Source organism: Dermacentor albipictus, chromosome 8 (assembly GCF_038994185.2).
Source record: "Dermacentor albipictus isolate Rhodes 1998 colony chromosome 8, USDA_Dalb.pri_finalv2, whole genome shotgun sequence".
Lineage (NCBI taxonomy): Eukaryota > Metazoa > Arthropoda > Arachnida > Ixodida > Ixodidae > Dermacentor > Dermacentor albipictus.
This window is the reverse complement of record NC_091828.1, coordinates 80,519,104-80,539,570: the sequence shown is the minus strand read 5'-3', so window position 1 is coordinate 80,539,570 and position 20,467 is coordinate 80,519,104. Positions and strand designations below refer to the sequence as shown.

The window sequence follows — 20,467 nt, the reverse complement described above, 5'->3', positions numbered from 1 at the left end:
CATGACAGTGAATTGAAGCTGTAAACCACATTCACCACAGTCATGTTGCTTTCATGGTTCATAAGCGCTTTCTAAGGGTGATAGAGTGGGAACGTCCAAGGCCATGATATTGTAGTGATGCCTTTTCTCTATGCTAATGCCTTTCGGCGCTTTTCGCATTAGTGGGTGACAGCATTCAACATTCTGCCCTGGGCGAAGCATCTCCTGACCACTCACTAACGCGAAAAGCGCCGGAAGACAGCATTGGAAAAGGCATCACTACAAAATCGTGGCCCACCTGACACAGGTGTGATTTTCAATGTCCCACAACTGTTTTTTTCTCTTTGCGTACAAGTTTCAGTAAATGTTCAGCTGTAGTCCTTTGTATTGTGTGCCTTTTGTAATATGAACAGGGTATCATGGCAAGAGGGCTCATTTCCTCACATGCGCAGCAACCAACTGATTATACCATCTTTTAACACAACCTGTTCCAAACGTGTACCAAACGGAGAACGACCTCGAGCATACTGAGCAATACTCCACCATACATAACGAAAACCAGAGGTCTTGGTCATAGGGTGTCACAAGCCAGTCACGCAGAGATCAAGTCCACCAAAATCCGAGCACATTAGGTACCCACCAAGAAAGTAGGCGAGCGAAGGTAAGAAAGGTGCACTGCTATTTGAGAGAAGCGACAGCACAGCAGAACTCAAACATATTTGCATCACAATCAGCGCTCGATATCTGAGACACCCGGTGAAAACTGATAACATAGTCGCTCTTGAAACAAGCAGGAAACTTGCCCGAGTTAAATTTCTTTCATAACTACAGCACCGTGCCCTCCGGCTCAATCCCACTGCTCATCTGCAACCGTTCTCAACTTAGAATACCAGGCATCGACATTTGCAAATTTTAGTGCCTATGTTCGCATGCATAAATAATTGCAAGCACTTTTCTTTCCCAGAACAGTAACAGATTGGAATGATTTACCACACATTTTTATCAAAGAGTGTATGGGCATTGCTTGATATTCTTTTTACCTGTTGCATTTATTGCTTAAGCGACCACCGGTTGTCTTCACACATTAATCTGCCTATGAGCATACATGTGTGCTTTGACTCTTTTCCCCTGAGTATTATGTATAATAGTACTATGTGGGTATTATTTACCGTTAACAAGCACTATATCTTGTTTGCCTGGATACAATGCTCCCTCCCAGTCCTGATTTGCCCATGCAAAAATGGCTAGCAGTATTTTGTAAATAAAATATCAAATAAACAAGTTATCCTGTGCGAATGCAGAGACGTGCAAGGTAAAGGACGAAAAAATGGTTGATGTGGTGCGTGCCTGACATTCAGCACAACAGTCATGGTGAGGCTTGAAACAACTGTAGCAGGCTGACTGACATGCAACCACCACTTCAGATTTTCGTGATCTAGAGAGAAGTTTGGCACAGAACAACCTATGCCGCAAAGCCAAGCGCATGTCTTGAACTGTTCATATCAAAATATAATTAGTCATTCTGTGCACATTAGAGAAACTGAGGTACTGTACCGTGGTTACGAGGTCAGCAGCTATCTGCTAAAGCAAGCAAGAAATTTCCGTGTCTGTGCCCCTTCAAGCAGAAGCATAGTCTAAAATTTTATGCTAGAGAAATGAGAAACATTACATTCCCACAGATTCTGTGACATGAATGCCTAGCAGTGACATTTTAGTAAACCTTGGCGTCGACAATCTTTATGTTAGCAGACAGGCAATTTCATGATGTACTCATAATGCAGCACAAAGCAAAGGTACCAAAAAGCCTTCGTAGAGGGGTACTCAATGAATTTTAACCACCAGGGTTCCTCTAAAGTACCACTAAAACTGAGTACACAAGTGTCTTTGCGTTACGCCCCCATTTTAATGTGGCTGCGAATTGAACCCTCAACCTTATGCGCAGCAGCAGAATGCTATAGACACTCAGCCACAATGATGGGTCGATAAAGAATGAAGCTATGTCGACCTATACAACAGCATGCCAGCTTATGTCCCAAAAGTTAAAGTACATTGCTGAAATGTCGATGCTGGCGGCCTACATGCTCAAGTCAGAACTTGCTAGTGCATGTGAAGGACAGGTTTGTCTACACATGAAAAACTATGCTGAGCAAACGCTTTACATCTGACCACAGGCACAGAACTGCATTCAAAACCAAAGCTTGCATACAGTTACAAATAAAGGTTGGATGTTATGCATGTTCTCAAGACAAAGTGGATTATTTAATCTCACCGTAAGGATGAAAAGAATCAATCCTATACGAAAAAAAAGATGTGTTTGATGCCTTGCAGTAAACTGAGAAAACTGCCAGCCATGTCGGCTGATCTGCGAAGTATGACGATCGCGCACCTTGCAGGTGGAAGGAACCGCAATCTAAGCAGTGGACCTTTTCTCATTAACGGAAGTACAATACAAGATGGCACAAATGATCACACGAAGCAACGGGAGGTGACTATGGGGAAGTGGCACGAAGCAAAAAAAAAAAAACATTCCTGGCGTTATCTTCGCATTTTCACTGTCGCTCTGTTTGAAAGTGAAATGAATTCTGAAACTGCGAGCACGCGCGCTTTCCAAACTGTAAACACGCCGTCGTTCAATACACCATTCATCAGACGGACCGCGGAGGCATGTCGCAGCTGGCAAAATGTCACGGCCAAGCACAACGCAAACACACGTAGGCGTCGTTTGATGACGCTTTCAACGCACGGACGTAGAAGGACCGCAAGAAAAATGCAAAGCAACCAATCGCACCTATTTCCGCCTTCAAGTCACTCATACCGCTGAAGCGATCGGCGACGACTGGCGTGCCAGCTCGAAGCAATGCAGGGATCCACGGCTAACTAAGGTGAAGAATAAATTCGCTAGGTCGTCGCTAGCGATTTCAAGCTTCCCTCCACGATCGCCGAGCCATTGCGAGCTGCCGTGGCCTGTCGACCGCTCCGCCCTCTCGGCGTTGACGTAATCCCACGCTGCGGTGCTTTTCCACTGCACGTTTCGGCGTCTACGGGCGTTTCCACGTCCCGTACTTCGCTGCGGAGGCGATGTACCCGAGCCGAAACGTGAGTTTCGGCGTAAACTACGACTTTTGAGCTCTGCACGGGCCCAACACAGCGCACCTACCGAACACGCACAAGGGTCACGCAGGGGCTGGCCTGGCCTGACGCGAGCTTCGCTTTCCGGCCACCGCATACCTGGGCGCTGCGTGTCTCCAACTAAAAATAAACCGAAACCATTTTTCCGGTTGCCAAACGGCGCAAATGTTCCGTTTGTCTACGCCACGTGAGACGTTCGCGGCGAGTGCTGACGTAGATCTACGTCACGGATATGAGAAACCAGGCTGCGTGTGTTTGCGCCCTTTGGAGAACTGACGCCATGCACCAAGTTGGCCAATGGAACGCATCAGAAAGTATGGTGGCGCCATCTGTTGTTGGGCCACGAAAACCGAGGCGCGCCGACTGCCTCATTGTTCCCGGAAAGGCCGCAGCCAAGTCACAGAGAAGTGTACGTGTTCAAGCTACACACCATGGCCGAACCGAGCGACACGACTTTAACTTTCTTCACCAAGGCGACGCCGAGTCAATGGAGTTATGTCCTGTCCCTGTACAAAGAAGTCCTCAAGCAGAAGGCCGCGCTGCGCACCAAGAAGGGAGGCCCCGAGGAACTCATCAAGCTCGACGCCTGGCAAGTGGAAAAAAACTTTTTATTCGCTTTCCTCCCTCCCCTTGTTGTCGCGATGGTGCAGAAAAAAAGCCAGCACCAAGGCCGTCCGGGGCAAAGAAGCTCTTCTTTGTTGGCAAAAGGCGAACGCGTGTCGCGCGTTTGCGAGCCGGCGCACGGTGTCCGGCGATGTTTTAATTCCCTGCTCGAACAGTATACGTGTGCGCGTTGCCGTGTCCGATGCCAGCGTCGAGCCGTGGCTTGCCTCTTCCGCCGAAGCGAGCGAGCGAACGAAACGGCGCCCGCGATCTCGCACGCACGGTCTGCCCGCCGCGGCTTTTGACAGCGGGGCGAGCGGACGCCGTTCCGAACCCACTGCTCGCGCGAAACCGTCTCTACTGCTGGCCCGTTCGTCGCGTGCGGCGAACAGCCTCTTGCCCAACGCGCGGCGCTTCGTTTTTATTTTATTTTTTTCTTAGCGGCCGCTGTGCGCGTTTTGTTTTGTTCAAGTGTGCGGCGGCGGCGGCGGACGGATTGCCCTGTTCGCCCCCCCTCCTTTCTTCGTTCTTTCCCCCTTCCCCATCTTCGACGTTGTCGTCGTCGACACTTCCTTTCCACCAATCGCTTCCGAATCGCCCCGTCTCAACCCGCTTTTGTTTTGGGACGCAATCCCGCGCGCGTTTCTTGCTTTATTTGCTCCCGGCACTGTATTCTACGCTTTTCCTTTTCTTGTTTGCCTGCTTCGCTGGCGTCGAGCCGCGTCCAGAGCGAGAAGGAAATACGTGGGTGGCGTGTGAGGCGAGGGAAAGAGGAAACGGGCACGGGCATGCCACCCTGCGTGCCTGCTGCACGGCACATCGATTCGCGCTGGGACTGCGCTAGGCCTAGCCCGCAGCAGCAGCAGCAGGAACGCTGGGTTCACGCGGCCGCCGCCGCAGGGAAAGAAAGAGATCGAGGCTGGGGAAAAAGAAATGAATACGAACCGGCGAAGGGAGAGCTTTCCCCGCGCCGGGAACGCGTTAAAGAAGAGGCAGTCGGCAAAGGAAGAAAGACAAAAATCGACGCTGCGTGCGTCACGAAAAAGCCAGCAGCGTCTCTCCTCCTCCTCTATTTTCCTCTCGCTCCCCTGCCGTCTCTGCTGGCTCGGAACGTTCGCCGCTCGCTGGCAGTTCGCGCGGCCGGTGTTTCATGCAGCTCGACCCGGCTGGTGTGTGCGTGTGGATGATAGCGCGCCTGCCAGCGGGAGGGGGAAAGAGGCGAGGGTGCGTGCAGTCTGTATGCAGGCGGGCCGCGTGCGGTGACCGTGGCGGAGAGGGCGAGGGTAACGAGGAGAGCGAGGAGGGACCGGGCTTGTGACAAGGAAGAAAACCGAAGCAACAAAGTCGCAGCAGCAGCGGCGGCGGGCACGGTGGAGCTGCTGAAGAACGTGCAAAACAGCGCGCCCGCACTCACTACTCCAGAGAGCGCGCCCAGCGCCGCCTGTCCTCTGAAAGCCGAGGCTGGCACGGGCAGAGCCGGCTTTGCCCGAAGGTTTTTTCCCCCGCTCGATGCTGCTGCTGCTGCTGCTTCAACATTTTTGTTGTTGTTGTGGAAATTTTTTTCTTTTTCAACATCCGGCGCAGCTGAAGCGAGGCGCTCGCCGGCGAAGGGGGAGGGGGGAGATTTCGCTCCGGGGCTGCTGCCGCGGTGCGAGGTTCGATGGGGACGCTGTTTCTTTCCACCCGCCTCTTTCTCATTTTCACCGGCGCGGCCGTAGTTCGCTTTGAGCGGGCCGGCGCGCTGTGCTGCTGGGTCGGCGGATAAAAAGCGATTCGCTGCCGGTTCAAGCGAGCCCCCTCCTCTCAGTGGCTCTCTCTCTCCTTTTTTTTACGGCACATGCTTTCCTTTCTTTTCTGTCATGCCTCTTAATCTCGTTCAGTCCTGTCCACTCGTCGCCCGGCGCGCTGCCTGGCGATTTTCGTTTTCTTTTCGCCGCACGGGCGAAAAAAAATCGCTCGCCGTCCGGCGAATTTTCTTTTCCGTGCCCGCGGTATCCCTGCGGCCAAAAAATAAGACAAGTACGTCGACGCCGCACTAAGCCTAAAAATGTCTCGATTTGCCGTTTAGCTTTTATTTTTCTTGCAGTTACACCGTACTGTCACGCGCTGTCTGCGAATCTGAGGGGGAAAAAAATCGATGCGATCGTTTTCCGAGCGCTAACGAACGGATCGTTACGAAATCGAGTCGGGGAGAAAAATGTGCTTTCTTTTTATCAAGGACCCCAGATTCACCGCATTTAATATTGCTTTTCAATTGGTTGGGAAGGCAGTTTGAAATTGTAAATTTGACTTGTGGTGGGAAAAAAACGGCCGCAGCAGCAGGCATTGCAGGAGATTCTTCCTGATTCAGAAATATGTTAGCCAGTTTTAGATGTAAAGGAGCTGACAGGAAAAGCATCTGGTGAGAGGTTGATCTATCTTAAAGCTTTCCATGTAAATAGAGCCTCTGACGTTCATTTCTGTAATCTTTTACTACACAGCAAGAAGATGAAATGCAGAAAAAAGACTCGTGTTTTCGGTGCACTCTATAAAGAAGTTCCACAGGCAGATAGATGTCAGCCAACTAGCCTGCTTGTCCATCTTGCACCGTGTGACGGTTTAAATGCAATGGTGGGACTGCTGCATTGCCTGAAAACTGCTACAAAGGGCTACGATATCTGCTACGTGCTGCTACAAAAGGTGTTCAGGAGGGTTCTATGTATGTCTAGCAGTAGCAATTGTGAAAACAAAACTGCAGCTTGTGTTCCATGTTCTTGCACATGTGGGTGTACCTCTATATATCTGGTTACGAATCCGCATCTATTATGCTTGCTGGACCTGGTTAGGCAAAACAAACGAACACAGCGGGCTGTCGCTTTGTTCGTCTGTCTGAGAAAGACATTTGGGTTAAGCGCGACATGTTCAAACATATCTGCTACTCAGTGTGTGCTGCCTAGACTTCCGCTGGATAACTCCGTACTCAAAGACCTCCGGAATCTCCACCCATGTTTTTGTCGGCATGTTTAGATTGATTTGTGCTTCATAGGATCTAGCGCTTAACCACTTTTGTCTCGTCAAATGATGAAATTTGAGGCCTTCTGGTGCACACAGAACAATGAGAAAGGCATCAAAATGAAGCTTAGTATAATCAAGATGCACCGAATTAACGAAGAACTATGTGCAGAGCAGTAATAATGTGTAATTAGTGCAAGAAAGCCAAAATGAATCCCAATGCACTTTATACCAAGTTGGAACAGAATGCGTGTCTATTCAGCAAAACATGCTGGGCGATATCGGACAGTGCAGCCTAAAAAAAAAGGCAGTAAAGGAATGGTTAAGTAAAAGGGACATATATGCATGTAAGATGATCCTGTGAAGCAGGGTAAGGTGACATAGTGAAGATAACATGACTCAACAGTGGTTGACATAGAAGGAAGAAAGAACGTATTCATGGGCATCCTCTCTTCCCTCCCAAATAAACAAAATGGAAAAACATTGAGCATGAAACCACCCGGAAGGCCCTGTCCTTTTTTATGTCAACTGCTGTTACATCGCCTTTTCTCATTTTTGGAAGACAAAAGTTCGGTGGCGTCTGAGGACCTAGGCCAAACAAATGACTGTGGCCATTCCACCTTGTAAAGTGTTCTCCCTGATGGAGAAGTGACTTAAAGTGCGGATGCTGCCCTTGGGAAAAGACTGGATAACTTCTAGCAGATATTTTGACTAATGTTGGCTGATGGGTGCAGGGTGTGCATTTGTGAATACTCTTCTGAGCCAATCACACAAAGGCGAATTTAGTGGGGGGCTTTAGTGAAAATATATTACTGATGCAAGAGCGAGCCAGCTTTTGATTATTTAGCATCAGCAGACTCTGCTCCATATTGTCGCATTCAGAAAGGTCCTAGGACATGATCAAAGCAGGGAAGAATTTGCACAAACAACAGCTTTAATGACTGGAAAAGAGGCAAGTTTGGGGAAGTTGTGTTGTGCGCTAATATCCGTGACAGTTTCCTGCAAAAATCACCAGAGGGAAATGTGGCGCTATTGTCTATGGGAGCTGCAAGTACAGGTGCAGACAAAAGTAACTGGAACACTTGATCTGTGGTTGAACTGCATCCAAATGCCCTCTAGCGGCCTCAAGGGGAATCGAGAAGTTATACTATGCATCCACGTATGGCGGCAGTTGTAGGCGTTCTATCCCAGTGAGCTCTAGTGGCCTCAAGCATGGGACACTGTAGCAACGCTGCTAGAGGGCATGGGAATGCAATTTTGCCACTGCCTCCAGTGTCTTAATTACTTTCAGTTACCACACCTCTACATTGATTTGCCTAATGTTTGGCCTTCTTGCTTCTAACGCAATGGGACTTTGCGAACCGATCATTTTCTGCAACATATTGCGTTAAATGCAACAGTTCGTAGTGATTATGCATGTATGCAGTCTCATTGCCATCCAACTTTAGAAAAGTGTCTTTTTGCAATTTGGGCCAGTAAAGGCAAATGCGGTTTAGAAAAGTTAAGCCGCAACCACAAAGATCCCACATATGTACTAACAATCATTCCTTTGCAAGCTTAACTATTACAGCGCCATAGTTCCCTATAGTAAATTTAGTGGGGAGTATCTATGCTAAAGTAATGTTCCTTAAAGCAGTAAGTACATCACACTTAGAGTTCATTTCATATTTAATTTACAGTGTATAAATTGCACCGGTTTCAGCTGTGTTGCTAAATCTAGCTGAAATTTTAGTAATATACTTGCCACAGATACTGATATTCTAAATAATTGCTCTCATTCTTAATAACCTGAAAACCATCTGGCAAGTACAAAAAGTGCTTAATTTTTAGTCTGGTGGCTGCATTTGTTGCTGGCAGTTGTGCCACACTGCATACATGCGCTGTGCATAAACAAACGAAAAATGAGGTGTGTCAAGTTGTCTTAAAGTGATTAAAAGCTTCGAGCCCCGCTTCGGCATTCTCACGTAACAGTGGGTTAAATATTCTGGGGAACTTGCGCACAACTTGCCGAGTACATTATGTGATTGTGAAAACGAATTGAATGGAAATTTGCGTACACAGCATGTGTGTGTAACAAGGGCTCGCACCGCATTTGTATGCTGCAAGTATTTTCACAGCTTTTCTTTGCCTTTTGTTGAGACGGTTGACGTGCGGGAACTTCGGGCAAGCAGTGTAAAGAGGGAAACACAGCACCTGTCCTTTCAGTCATTTCGCAACGCTTATTGCAAGCAGCTGTTGCAGCAGTGATTATTGTTAGAAAGAAAAGCTTGTGAGCATATTCCTTTTTTTTTTCTGCCATGTTTTGAAGCATTCTGTGTGTAACTTTGTTAGAAGTAGTTAGTGGCTTACAGTTTTCTCCTCACCTTTTGTCGTATCGCACAGCTGCTGCGTCAGTGTGCCTTGCTAAGAGCAGTGTGTAGCGTAAATACGGAAGTGGCATTTATGCCACGTCTTGATTTACACGGCCGCTCATGCTTTCATTGGTTCATTGTGCACTTTAGGGTTCGTAGCCCATTCACTTGCATCAAAAGAAGTGTGCAGCTGTATGCAAGACTCAATGTTTGAAAGCAGAATGCGAAAAAATGCACCTTTGGCTTGAATGTTTTGCCTCCTGTCTGAGCAAGTACTCTACACTGCATGCTGGGTTGTGCATAAAATTGTGTTTATAACCAAGTGAAAATTGACATTTCTCATGTTTTGTTCACAGCACCAATATCAGGGGAATTTTACATTTCAGCATGTGATGAAGTGATGACAACCCTTCAGTTAAAAAAAAAGAGAGAACAGATTCAGAGGCCCTTAAGGCTCCTTAAAAATAAACGCGCTCCTTAAAATTCTTGAAAACTGTGGGGGGGGGGGCTTTCAAACATTCATTACAAACTCCACATAAGGGCTATGCCATGGACACTGTCTCTCGGTAAACAATCTTTTATATTTATTTTGAATGTTGCTTAACTATTGCATTGTGGCATATTTCTACAGCCACTAACAACAGGCTTGTTTTAATCATCATCGCGGAGATAGGCAAAGCCAAATCAAGGAACCAAGCCGTGCCACCATGCTGTTGATCAAGGAACCAAGCCGTGCCACCATGTTGTTGTTTAGTCAGATTGTTTATGCTGCACCTATCCTGGGTCCACTTTTCAGCCTTAGGCAGTACGTAGAAGTACCTGGTTGAAAGTAAGTTGAAGCAATTTGGCTTTAGCAAGAGTATGTCAAGTTTAGCTACTAGCCATCATGCCAAAAGACAATCGACATCATGACAATGGAAAAGTCAGCTTAGAAAAGCTTGAAGCATGTGTCAAACTCGGCACCTGCTTAGCTGCAAAAAATTGCAGCTAAGAAGTCATAAGTTTCACTACTTTTCAGTGCATGTGTATAGATAACGCTTGTTTTCCCCTCCTTGTATTTTCTCTTTTGGCATCCTTGAAATCTCTTAATTGTCCTTTACTTTTGAGTCGAATGTACTGCACAAACCCTGCGTAAGCACCGTTTAATGCCCCCATCGTCCTCCGAACAAGGGCTCTGTTTGAAGAACTCGTGTCACACCTTCATTTTGGCTGTCAATGAGTTTTGTGCTTAACATGGTTTTTACCTTACCAGAAGGGATTCCATTGCTCTTGTACGGACTACATCAACTTCACGGGATTAATGTATTTTGTGGCAATGCATTTATTGAAGTCAACCTATTTCTTGCCTCGAAAAAATATTTCGCCAAATTAAGCATATTTAGTCTCTCTAACGTGTATCTTTAGGCTCCTTGGAGGAGTGGAGTGCATTCCAGTAGGCACGGAATGCCAAAGGGCTTGTGCGTATAAATTTATGTGCATGTCAAGCAACCCCAAGTGATCAAATCTCATCACCAACTGAAATAGCTCCACAGTCTATGCATCACTTTGGGATGTTGAACCTTGTGATTTGATTTGCATAGTCATTCTGGTTAATGGAAGCATCATGTTTAACTTTTCTCGTTCCTCGGCTGCTGTGCAGGTACCAGGAGCAGCTTCCTAAAACCATACAGGCACGCAAAGACAAGCATCTCGTTCACGAAGAGCTTGTTAAAATAATGAAATGGAAACTAATGGTGAGTTTGGCATGCCTGCGGATTTTACAAATTCATTGTAACATGCTCGATTTTTAGTGCTTGTTTGCAAAATAATGCAAATGCAGTTGCTGACCTTTTTTTTTTTTCCGAGAAAGATATCTCAAACCTGCTCAATTCGATCTTATCCACAGCACCACCACCTGCTCCTTTGGAGTAACATAGAATGGTGATTGACATTTCAACTGCCGTTAAGTAAATATTTCATGAACTTAACGAACATGTCCATTTGTCTGTGGAGCATGTCATTTAATCTATCAGCAACTATAAAGCAAGGTGTTTGTGCGCAGAGTCCCCACAGAGCAGTCTGGATATTTTGCACCAAACATTGGTCATTTTTGTCCTTGGCTGTAGTAATTTTTTCTCACTTTAGGGTTTGTAGGTCTCATGAACACCAGCTTCCCGAATCACTGAGGATGTAACAGTGTTGGCCAAACTTAACGTGAACACAGAACCAGTGCTGTCAAACCCCTTTATAAATATTTTCTTACCCAACAAATGTGATTGGATCACATTTGTTGGGTAAGGTAAGCCATGATAACTTGCTGATATAACACTTTTCACGTTAACATCACAGTTGTCATGAGTTCGAGTGCTTTCAACCACTTAATACTGCTCGGGTAATATTAAAGGCCCTGCCATTAGAACATTCTTTGACGGAAGATTGCTTGACAGATAATGCTGGTCACTTTTTCTCCAGTGAAGTAAGTGTGAAGGAACTTCCATTTAAATTCTAAAGGGGTGTTTTCTCTGTAGCCTATGCTGTACAGACATTGCCTCTTGCCTAGAGCACTCAAGCACTGCGACGTGAAGGTGATATTCTTGAGTTGGAAAGACGTTTGTGACGGAAGATGTTTGTGTACAATGGTGGTCACCCTGACCAAGTAAGCTTCACAACTTTGTGCACGGTATCCTGAACCTACAGGTTCCTTGGTATTAGTACTTCTATTTGCTCTGCAGCCCAGTACTCGGGGGCACTAAGCATGATTGTTAACATGTGCACATCACAATGACTGGGGTTCTAATACATTACAACACACATCATGTTGCAGCCTCGTGACACGAAAATTTCAGTCGCTGCAGGTGCCTGCTCTGCTCTTGATGGCTCACAAACTGCCATCTCTGTTCTGTTATAGCGGGGCAAGTACCGGCCACAACTGCTGGACCTGGTGCGCATCAACACAGAGCTGGCAGTGAAATCTACGAGCAAGAAGGCATTCCGCAAGTTGCCCAACCTGTCGGGCGCCATCACAGCACTGACCAACCTGAAGGGCATCGGGCCGGCCACGGCATCGGCCATCCTCGCCGCAGCCTTCCCTGAGCAGGCGCCCTACATGGCTGACGAGAGCATGCTGAGCACACCGGGCGTCGAGGCCACTGACTACACCCTGGCCGAGTACCTCAACTATGCCGAGCGCATCAAGACCTGCACCGAGCAGCTAGCAGAGAAAGGTCAGTTGTGTGCATCTGCTGTTGCAATGCAATGGTTGCCAAGGAAAGGCAAGCACAGTACAAGACGCCGGAGAAGTAGGGGATGTGATGAAATTGGGAAATTTTGCAGGTAATATAGTACGGTCTCTGCTGGTGCAAGATGGGTAATTGGAGGTCTAAGATGGGGACTAGTTGGTTGTGCGTGTTAAAGGTAACTGTACTACTGAGCTACAAGAATGAGCAGCGGAAAGGATGTACCACACCTGGACAAGCGTGTAAGTGGTGATCACCGGCAGAGGCCTTCAAACTGCAATAGACATAAATTAGGCTGACAGTGGTAATGGCTGTTGTGATGGAGTGTAAAGTGATACTTGTAACACAATGTGAAGAGAGACAAAGACTGCAGCTTAGATTGGAGAGCGAAGTTGCGTAGCTGGTGTACTAGCTGAGGAATAAGCGTGATTGGAATTAGGAAGTTATGTAATGGATGGAGCCAGGTAATGAGTTGTCTATTAAGATAACGTAATCATTGCCAAGTAGAGGGAACTCGGTCGAGGATGGCAGATGATTAGCTGAAGTGATCAGGAAATTTGGGGGGATAGGATGGCGTCAGATGGCACAAGACAAGCATAACTGAAGATAGCTGAGACAGGCCTTTATTCTGCACTTGACGTAACTAGTCTGATGTAACTTTTGCGACCAGGCAGCTGACTGTTGAATTCTACCCTGGTGGGACTCGCAAAATAAGTTTTAACTTGACACTTCAAATTGAAAGAAGCATTTGTAATGTGCATTGGGGCCTTTCAGCACATTCAAGCACAGCCAAATTAAAAGCTGGGTCAGTTTGAGTGGTAATAACCAAAGATGGTGCTCGATGCTGCCAATGCAATGCAGGAGCCCTGCATTACACTGGCAACCTCTTGAAGCCGTGAAATGCATGGATGATGCATTGATGTGTGGATGGTACCGTATTTACATGGTTTAACGCCCCCAAATCTAATGTGCACCTGAATGTAACATATGCCCAACTTACAAAAGAAAAATATACAGCCGACTCATTACAACAAACCCTGGTAATTCGACAAAACATGTCTGTTTTGTCCGAACTCCGTAATATATGAAACGCCTCATTTCCGAAACTTTGGTCACAATGTGTAACAGCGTTATTGCAAAGAGTGATTGACGGACATCCAAAGTAAAAACTGTTGCAGTTTCGCCCTAGAGGCGAGGCGTCGATTGCAATAGCAAATTAGTACACAGCTATGCGAAGTAATGATAGTAGTTTTAATGGCCATATAAAGTTGTAAACATTCGCTTACTAACTAAATTGGCAAGCGCAGTGTCATGCAGGTTAACATGAGCATATCTTGCTCAATGACCATGGAAAGTTGCTGTCAAAACGTTGGAGTGAGGTAGCGTGGTAGCAACAGCATGCCAATTGACTTTCGTACTGTCTCTCTAATGCGAACTAAACGTCGAAAGCACAGCCCATACGAAGCTACCAGCACTGGGTGCACTTTTTCCACATCACAGATTGCTTTCAAGATGCCGCCCGTGCAGCCACGCCATAAGCAGCAGCCGCCAGAGTAGAACTCTCACTCCCTCGCCCTGCCTTCCTCTTGCGCACGCACAATATTGAGCCCTGATCGTCAGCTGCCTCTCTCAAGTCGGTTATCAGTCTGTGTCGACACAGCAAAAGTCCGTTTTATATGCCCAATTTTGATTAAAATTGCCGATAATTTTGTCCGTTGTATCGCAGTCCGTTAAAAGTGAACTTCATTGCATTAACAAAATAGGTAGAGCAAACTAAATATGCTCCGTTATATCCGAAAGTCCGTTGTAGGCAGGTCCGTTGTACTGAGCATAGACAGTAGTTTGTCCCCACATTCACAATCAGAAAAACATGAGACAGAATTTTCAAAGAGGAACTGTTTTTTGTGAACTTTCATACTAAAGGCAGTTTGGTGTCACCGCCATTTGCGCTTTTAGCCACAGATTCCAAGCACACAGTGGCAGTATTCTTGAGCGATCACTTTTAGAGATGCTGCTATCACTATGATGAGAGTCGACGTGACTCAGCCTCAGATTAGTCCAAATGTGCAGCCTAGAGTGTGTGGCACTCTGCACAGATAGTGAGCTTAGCACAGTGCCAGAAACACTAGTGGTCGTATACAGCGACGCATCTGTTGCAGAGTCGTGCGAAATCTCATGAAATGGATAGTATCTCCAATGTGATCGTAGTCGAGTACAAAATAAACCCATAGCTACCTTCAAGAAAACAATCTCTGCCGCCATCTCATCATGGCGAAGATGCTGCATATGACAGCTTTAACAACAGGCTGTTGTCAACACCATGAACACAGTTTTGGTTTGTTACCTAGTGCTAATGTGCAGACAACTTTCGGACCTTCTGTTTTCTTTAAAAATAGAATGGTGCATGTTATATTCGTGCAAATACGGTATTGAGAGTGTTCCAGTTATAGAAGCCAGGCTGCAACAGTATTCAGCTAAGTCTGACTAGTGTCCATTACTGGTATGTACTGTTTAAGTAGTCCTGTGTAATCCACTGTGCTGGTAAATGCATTGTTCTTTAATAGCATTAAAGAGCCCATTAGCAGATAATGCAAGCAGCCTGCAGTGTGTAGTACAAAGCAAATACAATGGGGAGAGTAGGTCCTGCCGCTGCAGAAGCAACATTTATCCACTAGGGAGTTAAATTAGCACTTTTAGTCACTGGAAAAGCATTGAGCAGTAATCATATTGCTGAATATGTGAAGTACATTGTGGGGTCTCAAACTTTCTCTAGGGACAAAGAAACCACAACACAGTAGTGCAAACAATGAAAAGTGCATTTATTGCACCTTTCATACACTGATGTCTGCTGGCCGAATTACTACCCATAGAACATGTCAATGGGCACACAACAAATCGAGGTCGTCAGACTCACCGCGACCAGATGGCAAGCGACTATGTTCACCCCCATGCTGTATGCCAATGCCTAATCATTCGCATGTTCGAACAGTTGTGTTCGTCCATTCCAAAGCCCTGCTCCTAAGCCTTTCGCAGGATGGTTCCGCGAATGGTGTACGAGTGCGTTAAATGTCCGTGCAGCTCCCAAGCTAAAGAGGGAGAGCCCACTCCCTTTCGCACCCCAGTAACCCCTCCATTAGGAGGTAGTGTTAGCAGCGCAACACTTGCGCCATCTCGTAAAATGCTGCAACCACGCTGACTGCCGTCAGTGTTAGCTATGCGGAGAAGCTGGATTACAGGAGGCACAAGAGTCATGCGAGGAAAACGATACTGGGGGACGCGTGAGATGTGAGCATCCCTACAACATTTACACTGTCCATGATGGCATATGTTCAGATTTTGAGAATGGAGGAGCTTGAGCTAGAGGTTTGCAAAATTGTCAGAATGATCAGATAGCCAGAGAAAAAAAAATCCTTTCTCATTTCACTTTTAACTAATGTTGTGCTTCATTAAAATGTCTACTGAAGCTTTCGTGATGGTGGAGGCCTTGGATACGTTTTGCACTCCGTCCTGATGCAGCCTGATGCGTGTCGTGATAAAGTGAAACTACCACATATGTGACACTGTCAGGTCAGGCTGTGGGTTGTGCAAAAGTAGTTTCAAGCTCTATTGGCTTTGTGTCCACATGGCGAGCTTATGCTGTTCCATCTAGTAAGTGCACACACGAGCTTGGTAGGTATTCACAGTACAGTGCAGTCCACTTGTAATGCTGTCAAGAAAAACGAAAAATCCAGTCGTTATAACCTATCATCACTATACAGTTGGCGACCAATAATTCAGACTCCACAGGGAATGTAAATAAGTCCGAACTATCGGATGTCCGAAAAAATGAATGTAAAAAAAAAATACCATTTCCTTCACATTTTAAGGCCCCTGTGCAAGGAATAAGTCTATTCGTTGCCGCATGCACTTCCGCTTACGTGCAACCAAGCACACCTGTATTTCTCGGTCGGCGACTGTATGTGGACTGCCATAAAGAAAAGCTACCCAACCTACTTTTGTAGCTCCAAAGCCAAATTTGCCACTTGCGGTAAAAAAATAGATGTAAAAGGTAGGCTGTGAGGTTTATGGTTTATTTATATGAAGGCGAATCAGAAAGTCTTTGCCCCTTTTTTTTAGCCAAATTATGGCTGTAAATGCAGTGTGAATGCAATTCCCAACAGTGGGCATTTCTTGGACCAGCCCAGCCTTATCGACCGGTAGCTCCACGGCATACGAGCATCAAAGTGCGATTCGTTTTCTATAGAGCAAGTGACGAACGCCCATCAATATTCACAGCCGACATGTGGGAAAGGGTGTTTTCGGTCCGCTGAAGCAAGTTCCTGGCAGGACAGCGATTCACGTGCAACGATGAAGCCAAGACAGCAGTCAGCCGGACAAATTTTACCACAGGGGCATACCAAATTTAGTGCTTCGATGGGACAAATTTTTGGATCGGTGTGGGTACTGTGTGCAAAAATGGCGTAAGGTGCATAGAATAGTATGTATATCTGTATTTACCTGTGTGTACCTTATTTTGGCTAATAAAAAAATAGGGGCAAAGATTTTTCTAACTTGCCCTCGTACCTAAACAGCATGCCAAGCACTGAGCACACCGAAAATTTTTAATCTGTACTTGCTTTTGCAGCAGGCATACGTCATGCTGAATGGTGGCAACTTTGTTTATGGCCACCATGTCTGGGACCCACCTTATGGCATCTGAAGCTTTGGTTGCTGTTATATATTGGTCCTATGTGATGAGTGGCAGTGCCACAGGCTCAACAATTGAGAAGGTGCAAAAGAATAAGCTGGCGACTGCATACTTGTCTTTCTTATGTGTTCAACACCCCTACAGGTGTGCTTGTTCACCTTGTTGGTTGTGGTGAACATCTTGCATTACAAAAATACGTAGGACAAAGTGGGCAAAGAGGGTAAAGCACACGAGTGCTGACACTACTAATGCGTGCTTTCTTGTCCAACTTGTCCTTCATTGTTTCGTGCTGTAAAATTGTCTCTGTGTTCCTACGCCCCACAAAAAGGCACGCTCTTTTGCAGGGTCGAGGATTGCTTTGTCACTCAAACCCTGCTTTTGTCTTGCTCTCTTCTGCAGACCCTAACAGCACGTGGACACCGCACAAGGTAGAGTTGGTTCTCTGGGCACACTATGTGGCACGGGAGCTGAAGCCATCACTTCTAGATGACCTTTCCAAGTACAAAGAGGCCCAGCCATCCGCCAACGGCAATGGGCCCTCGGCCACCACCACCTCGAGTGACGCAGCAGATGAACACCACAATGTTGCCTCCAATGGCGCAGCTGAGGACGCACCCTTGTCATCGCCGTCAGACTCGCGGTCCAGCGCAGACCTGGGCCAGGTCACGAATGATGAAAGCTGTAGCCAGGACGGGCCAGTGGAGAACAATGGGACAGTGACAACAGAGCGAGCTGGCGAATCGGCAGAAGATGACAGTTCCTCGTCAGCCATCATCGCCACAGATGACGCAGTCGTGCCAGATGTGACAGGGAAAGGCGCTAAGCGGGACCTTGAAGAAGAAGAGGAGGAGTCTGCCGAGAGCGACAAGAAAAAGGCGCGAGCGTGAGACTTCGCCATCGTGCCCCGTCCCACCCACCTCCTCGCCGACACCATCTTTCGATGAAGAGAGAAAGAGGACTTGTTTATTTCTCACCTCCCACACTTCCCTTTCCCCATGTCACTCCTTATGTGCGTTCTTTTTCTTCATTTTGTTTTCTAACTCTGACTTCTTCACCGTTTTTCCTTTTCGTTTTGTTAAACTTACGTGTAATTGTGATTAGGTGTGTTCTACCGACTCTGTATTTACCGTCTAGTTACCTCATTACTTCAGTCTTCTTCCCCTCATTCTGGCAAGAAGCTCACTTTCATTTATTCTTTCCTTCGCCCTTCATTCACCCTTGCCCCCTTTTCCCCTTTTTTTTTTCTTTCCATCACCGCTTTTAGAACATGTCCTGACCTCGCCATGTGAAAAGTTTGCCACAGGCATCGGGATGCCCCACACAGCTGCGCCGCGTCTGTTTTATCGCCGGGATGTCAACCCTAGGGACCTTAGTCCTCCGCCCAGGCTCTTCCTTGTTCAGAACTGTCGAGCACTGTGCAGATGGCTTTTTTCCTTGTTGTATGTCACTACCATCTCGAAGAGTTGGTCAATATAAAAAAAATGAAATTGGGAAACCAGCAATGCTCTTGGCTCATTACTACCTCTGGTGCAATGTCTGCAGACTTTGGGGACATGTAGTTTCTTACTATGCCTCCTAGAGGGAAATGTTATGCTGCTGCCAGAGAGCTTTATTTAAAGGGCACCGTTGCAGTATGAGAATGCTGCGATGTGGAATGTTCAACTATATCTTGGAATGTCACTTGGCTTAAAATGCGGTAACGCCTACAAAAAAATGCTTTCTCGGAATGAAGTCTTCATAACAAGTCGTAGTTCTACTTACTGCATGTATGCCTGCTGACTTCCAATATAAGTAAAGGAAGAAAATGAAAACAGTTTATATTGCCACACAATGATCACAAACCTCAGCCTTGGTTCTGCTGGCATTTTATATAAACAAATTCTTTACAAACGAGTCCAAGTAGTCGCGGGAAGATGGATCAAGATTTGAATTGAGAACTGATCAACACTTGTGGAAGATAAAAGCCTCGGCCTAAAGCCGTTTCGACAAGGACACTTGTATGACCTGACAAAAGACAAGTCCCCTTTTTGAAACGGTTGGCTCTGACTTTATACTTTCTTTGTTCAATTGTAACGAGTTCTTGTGTAGTCCATCGTGGCCACAAGATGCATCTACGATGTGTGTTTACTGTCTTGGAAAGATGTCTTTCCAAGCCCTCCACACACCAGCATTCACTTTCATGCAATGAATTGCCACTTTGTGTAATTATAAGGAGCTCTTGGGGAAGAGAGCCCTCCTACAAACTTGTTTGGGCAGTCTTTTTTTTTTTTTATTGCAGTGGTGCAACAAGTGCTGCATTCCATTGAGAAAACGGGTAGTTGAAGTTGGGTTGCAGTGCCTTTACCTAGCTAGTGAATTAAGCGATGTTCCCTAAAGCTTGTGGCATTCCGCAGTTTTGCCTAAGTGGGAGGGCTGGTATCTGCGGCCGGTTATGTTGCTACGCACAAGACTGATGTGACCAAACTGTTAAAAACCTAGTCGCGTGTGTGATGGTAGCATAATAATGCCAGTATCATGAAACTGCTTCTAGGCTCCGTTTGATCCAAGAAAATTGCCCTTTTGTGCCTCCCTGTTGTATTCGCCCATTGTAACTTCATTAGGTGGCACATAGGAGGTCTGCATTTGTTGCTTGGCAAACTGGCAGATCGTCAGATTTGGTAGTGTTGATGTTACGCTTCTTCATAGGGTTTTTTTTTTTAGCACTTATGACAGTAGGCGCTGTAAAGTTATTTCCATTTTGACCCTGCGATAAAATTGGCCAGATTTATGTACATGGTCCAGAGGCATAGAAAATAACGCACCACCGGATTGGTTAAGGCTATCTTGGCACTGTTTACTCAGCTAGGCTTCTTCCTGCTTTCTTCGAGGTAGCTGGAAGGGCTCGCCACCTGAAAAGTGCACAGTACTTTCTTAACGCTTTGGCTTACTATAAAAAGGCGTGGGCCATGCATCAACTCGGGTCCCTAGGCTGCTGACGTCTGCGGCTGCGGCTCTCCTAGAGCAGCAGTGAGGCATTGAAGCCCGGTCACATGACGTAAACGTCTTTGTCTTTCTCTTGTAATCCCGACTGCCACGTCCCTTGCGTCAGCTTGGGCAGCTTGTTCGGGCGCAACAGTTTCCTGTTACTCCGGGGTAACCCACACACCAGTTCCCGATATTTCCCTATTGCTGTAAAATTGTGGGTGCGTGATCTTGCCTTAGGGCCCTAGTGTTGTTGAAAAGGACTTTTTTTGCAAGCTGGCAGGGAATGAATTGTCCACATGATTTTTTTCCCTCCCCAGGACTGTATTCTCTAGCACACATTTTTACACACTTCCAACTGTTCTTTTGAAACTCCTCCCCTCCCAATTTACAAGTGTATTGATAACTACATTCAGGTTGGAGTGATTACTTTTTTTTTGCTCACTTTTTACAATAAATGAAAAGCAGGCAGGAAGTGTGCATTCTGCATCTTCAGTCTTCCTTTGTCAATCTTTGTATTGCAAGCAGCTCGACGTCCTCAAGTTAGTGTC

The 20,467-nt window shown here is 46.4% G+C and overlaps 2 protein-coding genes across 3 annotated transcripts in view; one reads left to right on the top strand and one right to left on the bottom strand.

Annotated features, from left to right (window-relative positions):
- The window catches only part of LOC135898658 (trichohyalin-like), a 33,477-nt gene extending 30,285 nt beyond the window's left edge, over positions 1 to 3,192 (bottom strand). The window contains exon 1 of one of the 2 annotated variants that reach the window (XM_065427732.2): positions 2,768 to 3,192. In XM_065427732.2, coding sequence (XP_065283804.1) covers positions 2,768 to 2,792 — 25 coding nt within the window. In that variant the 5' untranslated portion in view covers positions 2,793 to 3,192. The remainder of the gene's footprint in view (positions 1 to 2,767) is intronic. The other variant, XM_065427731.2, reaches the window with a different exon arrangement.
- A 269-nt stretch (positions 3,193 to 3,461) lies between these two features.
- On the top strand, positions 3,462 to 20,411 carry Amun (protein amun). The gene is made up of 4 exons (XM_065427733.2): positions 3,462 to 3,697; positions 10,693 to 10,786; positions 11,941 to 12,256; positions 17,355 to 20,411. Exons 1-4 carry the CDS (start codon positions 3,540 to 3,542, stop codon positions 17,840 to 17,842), a joined length of 1,056 nt encoding a protein of 351 aa, XP_065283805.1. The 5' UTR covers positions 3,462 to 3,539; the 3' UTR covers positions 17,843 to 20,411.
- Positions 20,412 to 20,467: the final 56 nt, after the last annotated feature.